We start from the raw sequence: 17,025 nt of genomic DNA on the forward strand, positions 1-17,025 counted from the left end.
GGATGTAACGCTCCCAGTTCTACCAGTCATACATGTTATGTTTCAATCTTTTTTGTTGAAGTAAGAAATTAAATTTCAAGGATTATATTTAAAGGACTTTACAGTATTCTTACATTCCCTGAATGAAGCCTGTGCAGCATGTTGTTGGTGCCTGAGGTCGCTTGTGGGAAGAATACTAGTGCTTGGGGGGAGGCCTGCACAGGCAGTCGGGAGAGCGGTAGTGAAGGGCAGCGCAGGAGACCGTCAGAACGCTGCCACCGCGACGGGCACGTCTTCTGGGGTGGAAGAGACTCCTTGACCGTGAGCCTGTGCGTTCAGCAACCCGTTAAGTTTCCCTGGCGTCAGTCACCCGTGTTGGCCCGGAATCATGCTGACTTACTCCTGTTGGGTCTGCGATCAGACCTGAATCTCAGGTGAAGCCCCCGGCTCTGCCCCAACCGGTCATGTCTCTTGTAGGCGCAGGTATCGCAGCGCCGTGTGATACCGCGCTCCGAGTCGGGAGGGGAAGGAGGCAGAAGAGAGCTTCCCGCCTGACTGGTTGTTTACCTAACCTTAAATTCGAGAAGTAAAGCAGGGAGGATGGAGCGCTAGCTAACAGCTGCAGGCTGTTGAGAACAGCTTGTTAGCCACCTCCTGGACGTCCCCGTCTCGGGGCCCCCGTCCGCCCTGCCGACCTCCGATCCTGAGGACTGTGTTGGCCGTGTGCGTTCGCACCCTGTGTGCAGTAAGGTAGGGCTTAACCCAGGCTTGACATAAAGCATTAATATGCCCTGGTAAAGATAGTTGCCTGATCTTTTCAGAGTTGCCTTTTCTTGTCTCGTTTCATGATGTGCTAAGTCAAAGTTTGTCATTAGAAAAAACCCTGCTCTCTGGAAATCTCTAAGAGCATAGTTTGAAATGAGGATGCTCAATTAACTAGATTAGGCAACTAAAGTGAGAAATTAAACTTAACATAAAGGGCTTTAGCCCTTTTTTTCCCCCCTCTCTATTAAACAGCCGTTTAAACTTCACATAAACAGTCTCATTTTTTGTAAAAATACCAAATCACTGAAGAAAACCGCTCTCCGGCTGTGTCTGGTGTCTGTTACTGTTGCTAGTTTCTGTTGATGTTAGAGCTTGCTTTTACTTAATCGTTTCTTTAACTTAAGAATGTGATCTTGCGTTGTAGTATAATGATGAAGTAAGTGAAGGCTTTTGGTTCAGAGGTCTGAATTTGCACTTTGAAATGGAGGTCTGCACTTTGTCAATGCAACTATTGACATCTATGCTAATTTTTTTACATTTATTTTTTATTGTAGTCTATGCATGGAACTCTGAAAAGTGTTGAGGGGCCACCAAACCTGGGGATAAATTTGCCTCTTAGTACTAAACCTACAACTCAGAACTCAGCCAGTCACAACAAAGAGGACGCAAAATCTGTCAACGGAACAGAAAAGTTAGAGAAGAAATCTCCTTCTCCCATAAAGAAAGCAGAGCCTAAAAAAGTTACTAATCCCGGCTGGACGTGCTGGGAGTGTGATAGGCTCTTCACTCAGAGGGACGTTTACATCTCCCACATGAGGAAAGAACATGGAAAGGTAAATGAGTAATTTTAAATTACAGAAAAGTGAATTAAACCTGAAATATGAAGTCATTTTTCTTCCAATTTAGTTGTGTATTTGCAGATGTTCCTGTACATTCCATCATTATTCTTCTCTTTTCTCATATCTATTTCATCTTTCTCTTTTACGCTGCTTAGCTTTTGTCCTTTTCTACATAGGGAGAAAATCCACACGTTCTCTGTTAATTGTAGGCTTGTTCATCTGGTACAAAAATTTCTTCAAGAGGGAAAGATGTTCCAGCGTTTCTTCTGAGTCATCTAATCGGATCCAGGTTCTTTTTCTTCCTTTGTGCCTTCATTAGTTCCTTTTCTCTCTTGAAAATTCATTAACTCTTTGATCCAGGGACTGAAATCTTGTTTTACTGGCCCAATGAGTGGCAAATAGAATTTCATTTTAAAATGTAGACTCATTCTAAGGTCAGTTCATTGTTCTAATTCTTACATTTGCAGGTTCTGTCAACAAGTCAGCTTAGCTGAACAAGTTGAAATTGTACTTAAATGAGCTAGATTTGAGATAACTTTCTTTAAATTAATTCAAAGTAAAACATGGGACTGCTGTATTCTCAAGTCAGCAAAGACAGTTTGATGGCCTTGCTGCGGCTCACAGCTTTTCCAAGTAAGTGAAATTTTTTAAAAAGACGGACAGGTGAGCAATAACGGAACGGAACAATTTTCCTCTGTTACTGCTTGCCGGAAAGAGCGCTGCAACGCTGACTTGTTAAATTTGGCTTCAAAAAGAAAAGAATAGTAAAAAAAATATAACCTCATAGCTGATTCAGTCTTCTTCCCTTTTTCATCATTTAGCAGATTATCCTGATAGGTATCCAGCCTCCTCTCCTCTCCTTATAGGTGGAAGTAGATTGATGGAGATAAGACACAGAATGATAATGGCCTCTGATCCCTGTGAATGCTCTTTTTTTAATCAGTCCCTGGTAAAATTTGGTCTTCTAGTGAGGAGGCACCTGGAGAGTGTTAATATGTCTGAAACAACTGCAGCTCTTTAAAAACAAAGGGGAAAACAGTGTGTGCCGGGTTATTAGCAAAATGTTCAACTTTGGTATTGTTTCCCAAATGTCTACAGTCTTTGGGCAGTGGCCCTTAGCAGCTCCGTAAGTTCTTTGTGAGCGTTAAAAACCATTCATTTTTCCGTGATACCTGGTGTTAAAATGTAAGAACAGGGAAGTGAATGCCAGAAACTGCATGAGTAATCTTTTGGGGTTCTGTGTGAAATCTGTAACAAATTCCTGATGATCGTAGACAGGAACTGTGAACAGATTTTTGTCAAAACTTTTCACCAAATTTTATTCTCTTCCAGTGAATGAATATGAAAGATTTTCTAAAGAGAGTTAGAAAACGCTTTAGGATATCACACATTTAACAAAACATATGTGCTTGTAAAAGTACAATATCAATTATGTTACAGAGCAAACTGTTTCTGTGCTTTTTAAGATGAGTTTGTAATTTCAGCATGAGTCTGCTGCTCTTGAAGGGGAGTAGCATAGACAGCAAAGTAGGAAACAGTTAAAAGAATTTTTCTATAAAGAAGCTGGAAAACAGAGAATCAGGATAGCATTGTGGTGCCTTAAATGGCAGGCAAAGCCAATTTTAGCAGTATAGCACATGAGTTTATTATTTGGTTTTATTTTTCAAACAAAACTCCTCAGAACTGAAAAAAAATTGCACAGTTGTGTGTTACCTCTGTCATACAGGTAAGAAGTAAAAAATAATTTTCAGAAGTAGGGCAGAGGAATAGAAAGCTTGCCATACAAAGGTATTAGGTATTGGAAATTAGGATGAAGAAAGTATAGCATGGGAAAGTGGAGTATATATCAGATTTTGAGGTGTGTTTGTACCATTTTCATTAGGCATTTAGCTGTAGGTTCCTAAAATTAGAAGGCTTGTCTCCCTAGACTGTTTTTCTGGAGAAGGGTGAGGAACAGGCTCCTCCAGAGCCCAATTTGAAGTACTTAATTTAGACTCCTGTTCTAAATCTCCAGGGGGAGCCTTTCCTTACACTTTCCTTGACTTCCAGCTTAAATATTTGAAGACAGATGCCTAAGTAGATGATGTTCATCATGGACAAGCCAGTTTTTACAGCCTGATACAATAAGCATATACCTTTTGAGATGCTACCAAGAAGAGCATTGCTTAACAGAGAACTTTGTGCAGTAAGTCTTTTATGGTTGTATGTCTGTTCAAAGATGCTACTATCTGAATTTTACAGAAGCAATTCAATTTGTTTTACAACAAGAGCACATTCAGTGTTTTACAGTGACGGAGCCTGAGGAGTCCGCGTTCATACACTGCGCTGCTGCAAGCTAGAGCAAAGCAAAAAAGCGAGCAATTTTGTCATTTAGGAGGAGCTATCCATCTTCAGTTCAGACTTTATACTTGCCTATAACATCATGCTGGATTTGGGTCCAAAGTTCGGTGCAGTCAGTGAGACTCTTTGGGTTGATTCAGTTTGAATCAGGCCCTCTGTTGCTGTTCCTAGCAAACGCTAGTGATTTGTGTATGTGAGGTCACTCAAGTGCATGAGTGAGGCCAAAATACTTAACTGTCGCGCAAACAGGACACAATAGTTAAAATGAAGGACTGAATAACAGGCTTAGATTTCAGTTCCCTTACTGTGTTTTGTTTTTTGCTTCCTGTTGCCTTATCTACATTGGAGCTCCTGCCGGTGTTAGCAATGTTGTGCCCGCCTAGAAGCAGGGTTGGAGCCAGGAGGCGGTTTTCAAAGTCGAGGTGAGCCAGGATTAGGACCCAGGAGAGCTGAAGGTTGTCTTGACCCAAGCATTTAGAACGACTAGAGGCTGCGTGGAAGAAAAAGATGCCAAGCGTTGGTATTACAGGCAGCGTTCGCAGCGTCGGTATTACAGGCAGGATTCAGGTCGAGGGGAGGATGGAGGGAGGCCACGGGGGGATCGCACCGGTTCACCGCTCCCCTGGCCGGGCCCTGGCTCTTGGGATCCTCAGCCGCTGACGAGGCAGACTGCAGCCGGCTCTGGGCGGACGCTGACTCGCAGCAGTTGTCTGCTTTGCCGTCCTGTCCTTCCCTCCGCGCTAGCAGGAGCGCTCTGATGCTTTCCTCCGCTGAGAAGCAGGGAACTAAGCAGGCTAAAGCTCTGTGCCGCGCCGAGGAAAAAGAGCAGAACTGGAAGGGAGAACAGACTCATTTTGTCTAGGTGGAAAAGACTCATCCTGAGTGAAAATCTGTAATTTTCAGGATGCTAATATGATATAATAAATGACAGAATGTTTTCAGAGGTTTCTGTGTCCCTTCAAATTACAGTGCTTATCTCTGAAACTCCCAGTTGGGCAAATTATTTTATTCTGTTTCTAAACATTTTTTCAAAAAGCTGAAAATACCAGACTACTGAGTGTCATCTCTAATTTTCTTATGACAACTACAAGCGAAGAGCATCCAAGCCCGTCTGAAAGGAGGCTGTTTCCCTGTCCCTTCTTGCCCAGCTGTGCCTGTGCCGCATTGCCTTCCTGCTGTAAGGAGTCGCTTGTTGTTCAGGCTGCGCAGCCACGTTCCCAGTCCCCTTGGGAAGGAATACCCAAAAGCAAACCACGATTATGACTCTCAGAACTACGTTTTCTTTCACCTGGTTCTCATTTTACAGCTTGAGGGCATGAAAATGAGCCCAGCCGGCTGAGATCACGTGATCCCCTTTTTCTTTTTCCTGTTGCTTTAGAAGCCCGTTTCTGCGCTTGCATCCCTTGAAGTTCCTAAGGAACTGCTGGTTGTTTTGGTTGCGAGCCGGAGAGGTTCGATCATGACCCTTCTGCTACGCTGGGGCCTGTAGAGAAACTGGGCCAAACGCGACGGAGCCGCTGCAGCGTGCCTGCGACGTGGATGCCTACGTCCCCTGCTGCAGCGCCCGCCCAAGCCTAGCCTAACTCTCTGCCAAAGCCAGTCTCCTTAGCAGCATGTAAAATACTGACCCCTTCTGTTTAGTCTGCGAGTTCGGATGGTGACTCCCCGATGCTTTCACTGGCAAACAGAAGTAGGTTTAAGCCCAGATACGCTTACGGTTTACGCTGATGCAGTTCTTCAAAACAAAACAAAACAAAGCAAAACAACGTCCCGGTGATACTGTCACTGGAGAGCGAGCGAGAATCACAGCCAGTCTCATCAACCCACGTCAGAACGGCAGCAGGCAGTAGAGCAAGGCTAGTACCGTGCTGACAATGCTTTTCCAATACTAGCTTTGAATACTAGTCTTTTAATAACCTGATGTTTAGTGAGGAATGTGCAATATTGCCTCAAGAACAGCCCTTATTATGGAACATTAGATAATTATTGTTGCTCAGGTGTTGGTCTGAAGGACTGTTTCAGTGCTTATATTTACGTACTTACTTTTTTTATCGCTCTTAAAATTGTTCTTCGGGTAAAGTGGGAGGCATATATATATATATATATATAAGTGAATAGAGATACAACTCCATGTCTTTCAGAGACCGTTGGCAAAAGACCAGCTGCTACATTTCTTCCAGACCTCTTGAAATTGTCAGTAATTGTTGGCTTTTTTTAATGACTGTATTCAATAATTAAACTTTCAAGGATACATTTTACTGTAGAGAGACTAGATAAGATAACAAAATATGTGATACGGGTCCAATAAATTATGGGATGAATTGATAGACTGGTTCTCTTCAGTATGCTAGGGGTTGGGTAAGTGCACTCAGTGGGTCTGTGGGGAAGGTTTGTTGAAAACTTTTAATTAAGCAACTCACGAGCTGTTTGCAGAATCCGTTGCCCTGTAAGGTATCGGAAGATACTAGTTTCACGCTTTTAATTGCTGCTCTTGCAGGTCCACAGTAAAAGTCTGGAGCTGTAACCCTTTTTAGCTGATCCCAGGCTGGATTATTGAGACACAGGAGAGGTATTGCCATGTATATCCTCTTTGGACAGATTCTTGAGTTTCCAGACCTTACTGGGAAATGCCTACGCAGACGGGTACAGAGAGATTGGCGTTTGCTCTGTTACCTTCCACCAGCTCAGGAAGAGAAGCCAGCTGCAGGGTAGGAAGACCTGTAGCCACCTTGGTGTCACTCTACCTGGTGGTAAAAGCCCTATTTTCCTTAAAAAAAAAAAAAAAAAAAGAAAAAAAGAAAACAAGTTATTAGCCCACACAAAGGGTGGTGCTAACAAGGGCTGTACGACTCCTGGCTTGAAACTGGTTCATGTCTGTCTGCACTCAGCTGGGCAGAAATACGCTTAGTTCCTTAGGACTTGTGCATAGGTGTGTTTCTGTGAAAGGGCAGATGTTTTCTACGTAGGAATTGCCCTGCGGATTCATACTTGCAGTTCATCTAATTTAACCTCTTTCTTCGTGTAGCTAAGACGTGATGCTGTACAAGAGGTCCTGCTGCACCTAGTTACAGAATACTTTACCTACAGGGAGGGCTGCTCATCAGTTACAGATTTCCTTATGTCTCAAGGACATTTTTAAAGAAGTTTAATAGATTTGTGCTCAACATCTAACTAACTCCCCTAGTAACATTTTAGCATGCCAGCCTATAATAGCATGTGAATTTATGTAACACTCCAAGAGTTAAATACTTAGTAGTATAACTCTGTGGGTTTTTTGCCAGACATAAAACGTTGCATCTCAGTTTGAATTCTGCTGAGCTCTTGGTGCCAGTGGACTCCTGTCAGTGAGATGCACAGACCAGCTGAGTTGTGCTTCGAGTAGGAAGGCGTTCCCTCCCTTTGCCTCTTGCATGTTCTGCTTTTCGCTTTCTCTGAGTATCCCCAGGGAGAGCGGAGGTTCCCAGCCTGCCTGCCTGCCTCACCGGCGCCTGGAATCACCCTTTAGGGAATTGCTCAGTTACTTTCAGTTTGCTTTTGGCTGGGTTGTCAGCAAGGCGTATCTGTTGCTCGCAGCTTCTTCAAAGTGCAGCAGCATGACTGATCACAAGTGTGACCTGTTGGTATGATATTTAGCCTATTTTGTTCTCTTTGTGCTGGGGACCTAGTAAGCGGCAAGGCACATTTAAATTAACTGTCTTGGTGCGTGACACTGTGAACAGGAGCAGCCTAATCATCCTCAAGACCTGTTTTGTGCTCAGATACCAACCAGTGTTTAAGGTCCCTCCCATCATGCATGTAAGAATTTGGGAATTTGCTACAGCACCACTAACTCTGTGGGTCTTGCTGTCCACCGGAAATCCCGTTTATTTCACCTTTCCCTGATTAAAGCAGAGAAACAAATATTCAAAGTATGGCTAACTGCTGTTCGGTTGGACTTCTTTGTTTATCTGTGCTCATCTCTGTGCAGTAGTTTTGAGAGTGAAATGCTTTCACGTTGTGAAAAGTTATTCTTGTTGTTTAGTGTCCTGAGCCCTTTTATGAGAGGGTTTCATTATGAATAGCAACACCTGTATCTTCACGCAGAAAACATGCAGGGTTTCTTATTAAAAAAAATCAAATGCTTGCCTACTAGCAATGTCGCGTGTTACATATTTATGAGTAAACAGAGGTATCTATTCCCCTGTACTCCTTCCCCGCTCAGACTACCTCTTGGTTCCCCCGCTTCTGGTTCCTCTCTCCCGAGGTTATTCCCCGACCTTGGATTCTGTCTGGCTTATTTGAGAGAGCAGTCTTTCCATGTTAAAACACAAGAACTGTTATTTATGATATTCCCTCTTACTCATTCCTAGAAAGCCCATCTTTCTGATTTATCTTCATAATCCACTTATTTTCATGACACTGGTCATTCTCATTGTCCATTCCTGAAACCTTTCTTTCTCTTATACCTATTTTTATAGAGAGTTTCTTGGAGGTAAAGTGCATCAGTGGAAAGATGAAGTGCATCCTAGTTCTCTATACAAGCTAGGATGGTAGTATCTCTCTTCACTGTTTTCATTTAATTTCAAATACTAATATTTTCGCTTGTTTTTAGCTATTTTTTTTGTTCTTTTGTTTTTGGCTGCCATTGCAGAAAGTGAAGTGTCCAGAGTCCTATTTGGGTTGTTACCCAGAATCGTTCCAGCAAATTTAAAAAAAGGGTAGTGTCATGGATGGTGTCCCCAGGTAGCGTTCCTGATCTTCTGAGAGGGGCTGTGTCCTGCAGAGCACAGACCTCCCTCCCGCTGCTGTTCTGATTAAGTGGTTGAGGATGCGTCTACACTGTACAACGGCCTTGGCAAAGATACCTGAGCTGCTTTGGGTGAGCTGGTATGATTGTACAGTATAGTGCAGGGCCACGTGCTGATCATTACCGTGTTAAAAAACCATGCAGCTCTGGCATAGGATAGTGGTGGCAGAGGTGTACTGCTTCCAGCTTCAGAGCTAGCTTGGGAATGCTGCAGTGGGCAGCGTTGCATGCTCTGTTGTGCCAGTATTGTATCCTCTGTGCCTCAGTCTAGCTCCTTGTTAGGAAAGAGGAACTATTGTTAAATAGAGACTTTCTAAAAGATGCTGTACTTTTTCATTAAGTATGTTAAGCATAAGTCGTTTTTCTCCCTCATTTGTGCTATTTCTTGAGAGAAGCCCTCATATGCCTTTAGATATTAATTTAATCTTTTATAAGTTCTTCCCAAAGAATTGCAGTCGTGAGCATACTTCAAAATCGTACTGCAAAGCGTACTGATTAATGCATTCACATTAATGAGTATGTGCTCTGTGTACACAGTATCAGGTTTTCACCTTTAACAATTGAAGGAAGAAATATGTTGATTTTCCTTCTTTATTTAATTGGCCTATAAACATAAAAGGGACGTCTAGGTTGAGCAGTACTGTGCTTCTAAAAGGTAAGGACTGTCCCCACTTATTTCCGGTAAGTTTGCCGTATCACGGTTCTTAATAACTGGGATGCTTCATATTTGCATAAAAGAGCCTTCAAAACTACCTTTCTTCCCATACGATTTTGGTCTTCGTAATAAGAGGGCTCACCGCAACTGCTTTTACATTTACTCCTTTAGTCATTCCAGCGATCACTTTTTGCTTGTACAAACCTTCCACCATTCACTCCAGACTTGGAAGTAAATGATGGTTTTCAGAAATGAGGTCATCACTACGGATCTCTGTTGCCTCATAGATGCTGTAGCTATTCATGAGCCGTGTAGCCCTTATGGAGAATATGAACATCAACATAAAATGCAGCATTCAGACAACAAGTACAAGAAAAGTTTTTTTCAGTTCCTTAAACATTCCTATAGGGCTTGAGCTTATTAGTATTCAGAAATGAGGATTTTATTGTTGCTATTAATTTAGATTAGGCACAGAGACTGACTCATGTCATATTAAAACGTCCATGTGGGTTATTGTACATCTCCATTGTTTAGGAATCGGTCACTTCTTCAGAGGCCAAGAATAAATGAGCCAAACCTTAAATGTTGTTCTCTGAGGAAAACCTTTGCTATCGAGTGCCTTGGAGCTGTAGCATAGGGGCAGATGTTGGATGGATTCTCTAGAAGAGTCAGGATGGGTCCGGTTTTAAACGTTGATCTAAGTCTTTTGCTCAGTGACCTCAGCTGGAATAGTGAAACAAAATTATATGATTTATTTTTCTAATTTTCCAATAAACACAGGAAAGAGAAGGTTATTGACACTATGAAGGAAGAAATACCATGTCTGCTAGAACAGGAAAAAGCAATCCAAGAAATTTGATTTTCCTTCTAGACACTTGACTGGTTGCATGAGACTGTGCTATTCCTTCACTTGAACCTGAGTAGCAAGCATAAGCCCTCCCTCAGACTAGAATACTTGAAATCTGGGTCTGAGTGATCTGAATTTCTCGCAGGGATTTCCAGTAAAATCCATTTCTTCTTCTTCAGACCCAGGAAGCCTTGAGTCTGGCAGGAATCATTATGCTGAATGGTGAGTGCAGGATCTTGGCCCTGACCAGATTGTTGAAAAGTAATTTTGAAAGGTCCAAGTTTGATTTTTTTTTTTTTTGATTACTGTTTGGATTTGCTTATTCCCATAGTAGGTCCAAAACAGCAGAAAATTACAGATCTGAGCTTGAAAAATCTACTTGTGTGTGAAAGGAAGCAGGAAATGTGATAGGAGATATTTCAGTTCTTTACTGCAGCTGCTCAGGTTGATGGGACAGGCCGTCTGAACTCAGTTCTGAGATCTCCGACTGAGGATGCGCTAGTGATTTAAAGGATAGGACCGTGTCATTTGTTCTTGAGGCTTTTATGGGCCACGTTTCTGCAGACGTGTTACTTCTTGAGACTCTAGAGCTCCTGTGGCCTGTTCCAGCTGAAATGCCGTAGATAGAGACCACTCATCTTTTTCACCCCTTCTTTTCTTTCTCCTTCCGCTTAATAAACTGCAATATAAAACCAGTAGATTTCCCCAAACAGATAGCTCACAAGTTGACAACAGACCGTATCTCTCGTTTCCTCCTGACTTTTCTGAGCCCCGTTAGTGTTGTGCTTTAGTCCCTATTGAATAGGTGCCTTCACCCTCCTCTTGTGGGTGACTGGTACCCTCTCAGCACGTGCAGAACTAGTTTGGCAATGGGAAAGAAGAGGTTACTTTACAGTGAGAGCAGATCGCTCACTATACAGCCTTTACTGATCCAAAAATAGTGCACTGATCTTCGCTGCTTCCTTGGTGGAAAAAAGTCCCTTCGTCCACACTTTGTGGTACTGGTTTACCATTGGTGGAAGGTGTGTGCGTGACTCCTGTTGCTCTGAAAGTGGTCTGAGACCCGATTCCTACAGTGTCGCTGTAGGGAGGATATGTGCTTGAAGATACAATGCCAGGTATTGGTAAGTGATGCTTCCTTCCTGTTACTAAAGGGTTGAACACTTGTGCTACTTTCACTTACCTTTTTTAATTAATATATTTTTCTTCTTTTTTCCCCCCCTCTTTAAAGCAAATGAAGAAACATCCATGTCGACAATGTGACAAATCTTTCAGTTCATCCCATAGTTTATGTCGTCACAATCGTATCAAACACAAAGGCATTAGGAAGGTTTATACATGCTCGTAAGTTCTACTTTTATTTATTTTGTAAAGATCCATAGAGACAGAGAAGAAACCACCATAAAATGTTCTTCGTTGAATTTCTCCTCTTGATTGTATAAAAGCTTGTCACTCATTCAGATGAGTCAGTTATTTACAGATACACAGATGGGCCAAAATATTTGGGCTGTTCTGCATGCATTAGGCATAGCAAGCTACTCAGAATGCATGTACATAAAATAAAGTTTACTGTCTTTCAGGTGCTTTCACAAGCAAATGAGAAATTTAACTGAATTGAGAGTTTCCATGGCTCATAGTTTTACAGTGGTGAATTTGTTTATTAGGTTTCTCTCAGATGCACAACCTTCTCTGCTAGTCTACAGAAGCCAGTATTAACATAAAACAATTTGTAACGTCTAAAAATGCTTAATCAAATTTAAGTGCCTGGAGAGGTGATGCATAATTTGGCAGAAGGATACGTCAATCAGTTGAGATAGATAATGTAAACTTTCTATTGTATCTCTTCCTTCTTAGTCTTGTGTGTATTTGCACGTAGCGGAACTGTCTGAAGGTATGAAAACGGGGCTGCAAGCTGCAGCCGTTCGCTGTGGCTGAGATCTTGACAATCCCTCCTCTGCCTCCGTACAGCTCTGCTTTATTATGGAAGGCAAAAGACCCGGTGGTGTGGAAACTTGAAGCGCTGCCATGCCTAGTGTTCAAACACAGCGCAACATAACCGCCTTTCTCCCAGCACCGTCTTTGCTTTACGCAGCCTCTGTATCCGTTCGTTTCTGTTGTCCCCTTAAGTTGCGCTTGGCCCTGCCTGCGCTGGCTAGCCGAGACGCCGTCGTCTTCACTTGGCGTATGGCGAGTAGCAAGAGCCTAGTCGAAAGCGTATTGTAGTTCTCTGTTTTCATTTCAGAATCCCCGCAGTTTGTTTCACACAACTGAAGACACTGACTTTTTTATCTTTTGTAATGCTTACTGTTTTGTTTAACTTAAAACCTCAGGAGAGAAAGTCGGAAAGAGAGTACTGCAGTTTGACTTCTTCCCTGCATTTTTTTTTTAGTTATTTTTGGCCATCCCTCTTCCAGACACTTGCACGATACCTCCTACCCAGTATGTTGTAGCATTGTTAGAGCCCAGGAGAAACCACATACCCTCCAAAATCATGTGAGAGGTTTAGAACTGCTGCAGCTGGTTCTGTGTGGGAGAACAAATCAGATTGTGAAAGATAAGTTTGTTCTGCTGGTTAGTTTGAGGTTGGAAAGGGAGCTGAGAAGGGATTGTTAGTCCCAAGCAGATAAAGAGCTCAGACATGAATGCAGAATTAGGTGACGTTTGAAGCTAGCATTCATCCTGCATGGATGATGATTGTTTTTCCACTGAGATTTAGATTAAGGAGAACTCTGGAAAGGGTTTAGCAGAAATGCACAATTTGGTGATGTGCCGAAAAGAAGCTCGGGTGCTCCCAGCTTTTGTTCTGACCCACACAACGTGCAATTTTGGATATTACCTCAAAAGAATTTCTCATTTGCTCTAAGTTTCAGTTGCTCAAACATTTTAAATTTATTTTGCAATTATGCTCATTTGTATATAATACTTATCTGTGCAATTGATTGGAAAAAGATTGGTGCTGTCTTTAATAGATTGTACTCTTGTCTGGACTTATTTACAGATCCTATTTACATTCGTCAGAACGCTGTTCCTTTTCTTTAAGGAAGGCATTTGAATCAGTTTGCTTTGTGTTTATGTAGGCACTGCCCAGATTCAAGACGTACTTTTACCAAACGTTTGATGTTGGAAAAACATATTCAGCTAATGCATGGCATTAAAGACCCTGATGTAAAAGAAATGACTGAATCAACCAATATGGAAGAAAGGGAAGTAAAAGAAGATACAAAGGTAATCACTTAGAAAATTCTTTCAGGCACAAAGAGTGAAGTTATTTGTAGGTACACGTTGAGGATTTCAAAATAGATACAGATATTTTGATCCTGCAGAAGTCTCATCTCCTGTGAAGTGCAGCCCTGCAAAATCTCAGAGGTTGCTGCAAGAAGTTCTGTCATGCTTGAACTCGAGCATGTTTGGGAAAGACATTGTTTGATTTTTAGTCACTGAATGAGGGAGTATATAACTTTTCTGCTGGTGATTTGTTTTAAGACCATCTTTCAAAACCTCTGCAACCAAGTCCTCTCATAGCTGTAGGAAGCTGCAGGTTACGTATAAGCAACGTGAGTTTCTTCCAGAGACGCAGAACGTGTGCCTCAGCATCCAGTTTACTGGACGCAAACCGTACGGGGAAATTGCTTTCAATCTGACGAGGCTCGTTAGGAGGAAGCGTGTTAGGGGAGTGTTGTAAAAAGACAGCACTGTGCAAAAACTTGTTACGTGGGGAGATTGTTAACAGTGTTTTTCAAGGGTTCCAGGCTCTGTATGGTGAAAACTTTCACCTGTGATGTCATAGCCAAAGCTGACGGGAGAGGCACAAGCGCAGCCGTTTTTAAAAATACACTGTTTGTTGTCTTTTACATGACTGTTTTTCAACGCAACATATTGTCTGCTTATTTAAGTGTTAAAAATATGGCTATATACATTGTCTTTTTGAAACGTCATAGGGCATATGTGCCCTAAAGAGGATGCAGAGGATTCCTGAGAAATATTCATGTCAGAGCAGAAACAAGGAGAATAGAAAACAATCAGTTTAATTAGTAATAAAGATTGCACATGTTGAGTCATTCTTTGGCAATATGTCAGTCTAGCTGCTAACAATCAGGAGATGATTTGCCATGTGAAACTTTCTGCATGACATAAAAATACAATTAAAATGTAGTTTCTGAAGGCAGTGCTAAAGAGTTCTCATAGTCTGGGAGAACTGATATGCTGCGTTATGTACGCAATTGCGGTCTCGGCGTGTAGCTGGATGAAGTTACACTGGCAAACGTTTATTCACGTTCATCCAGTGCGTTGGATACCGTAACTCAATCAGAGCTGACAAAACAAATTTTACCTATAATTTATAGTAAAAAAACCCCAACTATTTTTCTAATATCTACAATATGTAGTTGCTTGTATGATTTCAAATACTACCTTTATCGAAGTTTTACTGGCATCTCCCCTGGGAAGGTTTTTGAAGTTTGCAAGTCACAAACAGTTATGAAATGAACCCTATATTTAAGGTTACATGAAATACTCTATACGTCTTCTTTAGGTTCCTAGTCCAAAGCGTAAATTGGAAGAACCCGTACTGGAGTTCAGGCCTCCGCGAGGTGCAATCACTCAGCCATTGAAGAAGCTAAAGATAAATGTTTTTAAAGTTCACAAGTGTGCTGTGTGTGGCTTTACAACAGAAAATCTTCTCCAGTTTCATGAACATATTCCTCAGCATAAGTCTGATGGCTCTTCGTACCAGTGCAGGGAATGTGGACTCTGCTACACATCTCACGTGTCTCTCTCCAGACATCTCTTCATCGTACATAAGCTGAAGGAGCCTCAACCAGTATCAAAACAAAACGGGTCTGGGGAAGATAATCAGCAAGAAAACAAACCCAATCATGAGGATGAATCATCTGACAATACGGTATCGGACAGAAGATGCAAAGTGTGCGCAAAGACTTTTGAAACTGAAGCGGCCTTAAATACTCACATGAGAACCCATGGCATGGCCTTCATTAAGTCAAAAAGAATGAGTTCAGCTGAAAAGTGATCAGATTATTTGGGACGCAGAAATCTCTCTCCACATTGGAATATTAATGACATTTTTGTTACAGAAAGTTCACAATATAATAGCGTTAACAGTACTGTTCAGGCTGTTGCAATATATTCTGCATAAATGTGTCCTCTTCACCTCATTGTCTATACCCTCAAAACCATTGAAGCAGTATTTGAGTTGAAAAGAGTTTGTATATATTTAAACTAATAACTTTTATACTCTTTGTTACGTGTTTGTATTGGTATCTAGTGGGAAATCTGTTTTTGTTTTGTTTCTGTTTTTTGTAGTAAGTTTCTTTGAAACGGAGTTCTTAATGCTGGGGCAGTTCGTGGGATCCGTTAAACCGTTTCTTACACGAGCGCTTCGGGAGGAACGGTTAGGTCGCGAGAGCGCGTCGCAAGGCAGCGCGGGGGGCAGAAAAAGGCCAGCAAGCCGAAGGGGCGGTTTTGAATTCCAGCAGACCTTTGCTTCCACATGTCTAAGGAAGCTTTTAAACTCTCTCTAAAAAATTGTCACTGCATGCGTAGAGTGCAGTGCTGGTTTTAGGCAGCAGCAACAGAGCAGGGGCAGACCCCTTGGAACGACGACGTACTTCTGAGAAGTGTAATTGCACAACTCTCCGTCAGGAAGTGATTTTTTAGGCTTTGCCATCCGGTGCTCGTGATGAAGCTGAAGTTGTTACAAAAGGGCTGGGCTGCTCTGGATTAAACAAATAAGATGTAACTAGAGGACTAGGTTTATAATTATGATGTTTTATGTCATGTAATTTATTAAACATTATATAGAAGTGAGTACGCAGCATTATGTATTTTCCTTTTTTTTTTCTGGTTCTGGAAAGAAAACAGGTAACCCTTGCTGCAGGGGTTGATATTTCCCAGCTCGGTATGTGAATGCCAAATGTTCTGGTGCTCAGTGTTACGTACAACCACAACTGTCAAGAAGCTACCACACCAGCCTGGGTAGGTCTGGTTGGGCCTTTCGACTTCAGCACAGACCATATGAAGCTAGTTCAGCCATTTCAAAAGACTATCTGATATCGCTAGTTATGCTTTCACAAAGAGCAGAAATGGTACCATACTGTCCCTTTCATATATAGTTCTCTGTGAGAGTTATATTTTTGGTTTGTTTTTGCATTTTATACCTTGTATGTATCCCTAAACAAATTTTGTACTTTTTTTTAAAACAAATTGTGTATATATAGATAGCTGCATGAAATACAGTAGTAATTGTTTGGTTCCTTAAAAGTCTTGCTGCTGTCAGAAGTTATTATACACTACGTCCATTATAACTGTATTAAACACATTTCATATGTAAATAAATGTGGAGCATTTTGCCCCTAAAGATTTGTGAGATTCTGTTATTTATCATTAAATTTTAACAATTTTAAAGATTGAAATGTTGGAAAAAATATGGATCCTTCTCCGCTTCCTCTGTAAACGTTCTTCATCATTCTGGAAATTGTGTATCATCAGATGCATTGGTTCTGCTTCCTCTCCTCATCCTCATTCTTAATTTGGTTCGTTGGTAGATGCTTGTTATCCCATTATATTACTCGAGTATTGAGTGGTGATAAGGTACTTCTCCATTCTAAAGCATATAGCTGGCGTTGCAGGTCCTTAGCGTGTGATGTACACTGGCCATCACTGCCCTGTCATTAAGTGTATACCTCTCTAACACTTGTTTGTTGATGTGCACTGTCAACTGTACAACAAATGAGTTATCACTATGCAGAATGGTGTTTTGTATACAGTGAACAGATAATAAAAGTTAAATTTTCACAGC

The 17,025-nt window shown here is 41.7% G+C and overlaps 1 protein-coding gene across 8 annotated transcripts in view; it reads left to right on the plus strand.

Moving 5' to 3' along the window:
• Nucleotides 1-17,025, plus strand: part of LOC138064140 (zinc finger protein 532-like) — a 71,757-nt gene extending 54,732 nt beyond the window's left edge. For all 8 annotated transcript variants that reach the window (XM_068925363.1, XM_068925362.1, XM_068925361.1 and 5 more), the window contains 4 exons: nucleotides 1,299-1,577; nucleotides 11,443-11,555; nucleotides 13,289-13,436; nucleotides 14,743-17,025. In XM_068925363.1, the coding sequence (XP_068781464.1) occupies nucleotides 1,299-1,577; nucleotides 11,443-11,555; nucleotides 13,289-13,436; nucleotides 14,743-15,237 (1,035 nt within the window). In that variant the 3' untranslated portion in view covers nucleotides 15,238-17,025. The remainder of the gene's footprint in view (nucleotides 1-1,298; nucleotides 1,578-11,442; nucleotides 11,556-13,288; nucleotides 13,437-14,742) is intronic.

The sequence above is a fragment of the Struthio camelus genome, chromosome W (assembly GCF_040807025.1).
Source record: "Struthio camelus isolate bStrCam1 chromosome W, bStrCam1.hap1, whole genome shotgun sequence".
Taxonomy (NCBI): Eukaryota; Metazoa; Chordata; class Aves; order Struthioniformes; family Struthionidae; genus Struthio; species Struthio camelus.